The following is a 4,304-nucleotide window of genomic DNA, read 5'->3' on the forward strand; positions in this document are numbered from 1 at the left end:
GCCCCCCCCTTTGACTATCTCCCCAGTTTTCGTCTTTACATTGATATAAGTCCCAAGAATCATAACGATATCAAGGCCATCGAGCGAAGCTCAGCACACCGAGTCTGTCACCCGCTGTCACAGCGACTCCCTTTGACCCTACGTATCCACCCCTCTGTGTCGGCCGCGTGTCCACCATTCCGGTCCTCCCACGCACCATTATTGTATGACCACGTCCCTGTTTTTGACACTTTCCACTGTCCTTGCTGCGGCGTCCGCACGTACGCCCTTTTACTACTACAGTGACTAGTCACGTTTTCAGGCTTATTTTCTCAGTGCTAATTTAGTTCCTGGGTTATCGACCCATTCTTCTATTAGTGTTATTTATTTTGGTGATATAAAGTTATATAAAAGAGACTTCAGATACAGTATTAGGGGACCACTAAGGTCTATATAAAAGAGACTTCAGATACAGTATTAGGACCACTAGGGTCTATATAAAAGAAGACTCTTCAGATACAGTATAGGGACCACTAAGGTCTATATAAAAGAGACATCTGTATACAGTATTAGGGGCCACTAAGTCTATATAAAGAGGACTTCAATTACAGTATTAGGGCACCACTAAGGTCTATATAAAGAGACTTCAGATACAGTATTAGGGACACTAAGGTCTTATAAAAGAGAATTCAGATTACAGTACTTTAGGGACCACTAAGTCTTATAAAAGAGACTTCAGATACAGTAGAGGGGCCACTAAGGCTATATAAAAAGAGACTTCAGTACAGTATTAGGGACCACTAAGGTCTATATAAAAGAGACTTCAATACAGTATAGGGACACTAGGGTCTATATAAAAGAGACTCAGATACAGTATTAGGGACCACAGGTCTATATAAAAAGACTTCAGATACAGTATTAGGGGACCACTAGGTTCTAAAAAAAGAGACTTCAGATACAGTATTTATGATAGGGACCACTAAGGTCTATATAAAAGAGACTTCAGTACAGTATTAGGGGACCACTACGGTCTATATAAAAGAGACTTCAGATACAGTATTAGGGACCACTAAGGTTCATATAAAGAGACTTCAGATACGGATTGGGGCACATAAGGTCTATATAAAAAGAGACTTAAGATACAGTTTAGGGACCACTAAGGTCTTATATAAAAGAGACTTCAAGATAAGTATTAGGGACCACTAAGGTCTATTAAGGTCTATATAAAAGAGTTCAGGATCGCCAGTCTAGGGACCACTAAGGTCTATATAAGGTCTATATAAAAGAGCTAAAACCTTTCTTTTTGATGTTCCCTTTCTTTAAATGTTCATTTCTTTAATGTTTAATTTCTTATGCTGCACTGTAACTTTTATTCTTGTGTCTTATGTGTCTTAATGTTTTTATTTTCAACTGTTTATTCTTGTGTTTTTACTGTTTTTTTTTAACTGATTTTGTGTAAAACACTTTGAATTGCCCTGTTGCTGAAATGTAATCTACAAATAAAGCTGCCTCGCCTTGCTTAACCTAAAAATCAAAACAAATGGCCGCCTGCCGGTAGTTGAACCTGTGGTTGTGTCCCGTAGGGACGAGTGGGCCGAGGCCATCCAGATGGTCGCCGAGTCTCTGGCCAAACAGGAGGAGGAGGGCATCCTGAGCAGCCCCACCTCCCATATCGAGAACGTCAACGAGGAGGAGATGGACACCTCCATCAGCCACTACAAACGAAAGGTGACGGCTCATTGACATGCTCTGGTTTCATTGAAAAAGTCAAATCTCTTTTTTGATTTACTCCATGTCGCTTTTTTTGACATTTTTGTAGCTTTTTTTTTGTCCTTTTTGTTTCCTTTTCTGACTTGGCTTTCTCAGACCTTTTAGTTACTTTTTAGTTTTTTCTATTTTTTCCGACATTTTTGACTAGAGATGTTCCGAAACCAGTATCGGTATCCCCTCCGATACTGCCTAAAACGCTGGTATGAGTATCGGGAAGTACTGGAGTTTATGCACCGATCTGATACCACGTGACAAAGCCCTAAAGAAAATCTACGTTAAAGTAGTTTATTCATGTTCTTTTTCTGTTAAAACTGACTGTCAAACTGGATGTGGCGACATGGTTTGTGTTTCTTCATGTTTCACAAGGAGTTTAACCTGAGCCAGACCAACAACAAAGATAGAAATGATATCACATCCACACAGGCATGGTAGTATACAACTGTTAAACCTTAATAACATGTATGACACACTGGTATCGGATCAGTACTCGGTAGCGGCCGATGCGCGAGTTCAGGTATCGGAATCGGTATCAGGAAGCAAAAAATGGTATTGGACCATCTCTATTTTTGACCCTTTATGTCGCATTATTGTCAACATAAAGCCCTGAAAAAGTCAGCAAACGAGTATGTTAGCCATCATAGAATTAGCAGTAAAGCAAAAATAATGATAACATTTTTTAACAACAACCTGTTTCACTGCCTGAATATTAAAAGAAAACTCTCTTTTGTGGGAATTACAAAGTCTGCAAATCTGCCAAATTCTGCTTTGAATGTCACGTTTAATTGCAGTTTAAAAAACACTTTTTTGGTGCGACGCACAACTTGGCGGTCCAACATCGACAGTCTTGTGAACTCAGATTGAAATGCTTGAAAGATCTAAATCTGCAAGGGACCGGCCTTGAGTGTGACTCATGGGATCTAAGTGCATTTAAGGGCCGAGGACCAGTTTCTTCACACCATGCCTCTGTTTCTTCTGTCCAGACAATGAATGACTTTGACTATCTGAAGCTTCTGGGCAAAGGCACTTTTGGGAAAGTCATTCTGGTGAGGGAGAAGGCAAGCGGCACCTACTACGCCATGAAGATCCTCAAGAAGGAAGTCATCATAGCCAAGGTATCAAGATGCGTCACCTCCTCCACATTATTATACATTACCACACATGGTTTTCATCAACAAATTCAAGGGGTCACATATATATATATAAACTCCCCTTTTTATTGTATCTGCTCTTAATAAAAGACACTTCCTGAATGTAGCGGAGTCTGAACAGAGCAGACAAAACAACCAACATCAGTAGCCCATAATCGATAATGGTCTGTGTTGTGTTCAAGGTCTTACAGGTTGTTTTTTTTTAAACAGGTCTTAAATGTTCCTTCGTTCATGTACCACTATCTCTAATGCTCACTGCAATGTTGTTTTTAAATCTGTGGTGTTGTAGTTCTTTCTTTCCCTAGTCCAAATATAAGTTGCTGTGTATGTACAGGTCATTATTTCCTGGTGTCACTTTTATTCAGTTTAAATACATTTATCATACATAGGCCACACCCCCGGCCTCCACCTTCCTCCACCTCCTCGTCAAAAGCTACAGACTTAGAAATGGCACGTCCTAAGGAAAGCTCATTGTGGGTACAGTATTAGGGGACCACTAAGGTCTATAGAAAAGAGACTTCAGATACAGTATTAGGACCTTAGTGGTCCCCTAATACTGTATCTGAAGTCCTTTATATAGACCTTAGTGGGTCCCTAATACTGTATCTGAAGTCTTTTATATAGACCTTAGTGGTCCCCTAATACTGATCTGTATCTCTTTTTATAGACTTAGTGGCCGCCTAATACTGTATCTGAAGTCTCTATATAGACCTAGTGGTCCCTAATACTGGATCTGAAGTCTCTTTTTATATGACATAGTGGTCCCAAATACTGTATTAGTCTCTTCTATAGACCTTAGTAGGTCCCTAATCTGTATCCTGAAGTCTCTTTTATATAGACTTAGTGGTCCCTAATACTGTATCTGAAGTTCTTTATATAGTCCTTAGTGGTCCTAATACGTATCCGAAGTCTCTTTTCTATAGACACTTAGTGGTCCTAATACGTATGAAGTCTCTTTTATAACCTGTGGTCCCAATACCTGTATCTGAAGTCTCTTTATAGACCTTAGTGGTCCCTAATACTATCTGAAGTCTCTTTTATATAGACCTAGTGGTCCCTAATACTGTATCTGAAGTCTTTTATTAGACCGTAGTGGTCCCTAATACTGTATCTGAGTCTCTTTTATATAGACCTTAGTGGTCCCAATACTATCTGAAGTCTTTTTAAGACTAGTGGTCCTAATACTGTATCTGAAGTCTCTTTATATAGACCTCTCCAGTGTCCCTAATACTGTATCTGAAGGCTCTTCTTTATATCAGACCTTAGGTCCCCAATACTGTATCGACGTCATCTTTATATAGACCTTAGTGGTCCCTCCTACTGATCTGAAGTTTCTTTTTATAGACTTAGTGGTCCCTAATACTGTATCTGAAGTCTCTTTTATATAGACCTTAGTGTTCCCAATAC

The 4,304-nt window shown here is 39.5% G+C and overlaps 1 protein-coding gene across 1 annotated transcript in view; it reads left to right on the plus strand.

The window, feature by feature from the left end:
* Nucleotides 1–4,304, plus strand: part of LOC116689726 (RAC-gamma serine/threonine-protein kinase) — a gene marked incomplete at its 5' end in the record, with an annotated part of 81,844 nt that overhangs the window by 41,568 nt on the left and 35,972 nt on the right. Inside the window, 2 exon segments of the mRNA XM_074783855.1 lie at nt 1,563–1,707; nt 2,730–2,861. Coding sequence (XP_074639956.1) covers nt 1,563–1,707; nt 2,730–2,861 — 277 coding nt within the window.

The sequence above is a fragment of the Etheostoma spectabile genome, chromosome 5 (assembly GCF_008692095.1).
Source record: "Etheostoma spectabile isolate EspeVRDwgs_2016 chromosome 5, UIUC_Espe_1.0, whole genome shotgun sequence".
In the NCBI taxonomy this organism is placed as follows: Eukaryota; Metazoa; Chordata; class Actinopteri; order Perciformes; family Percidae; genus Etheostoma; species Etheostoma spectabile.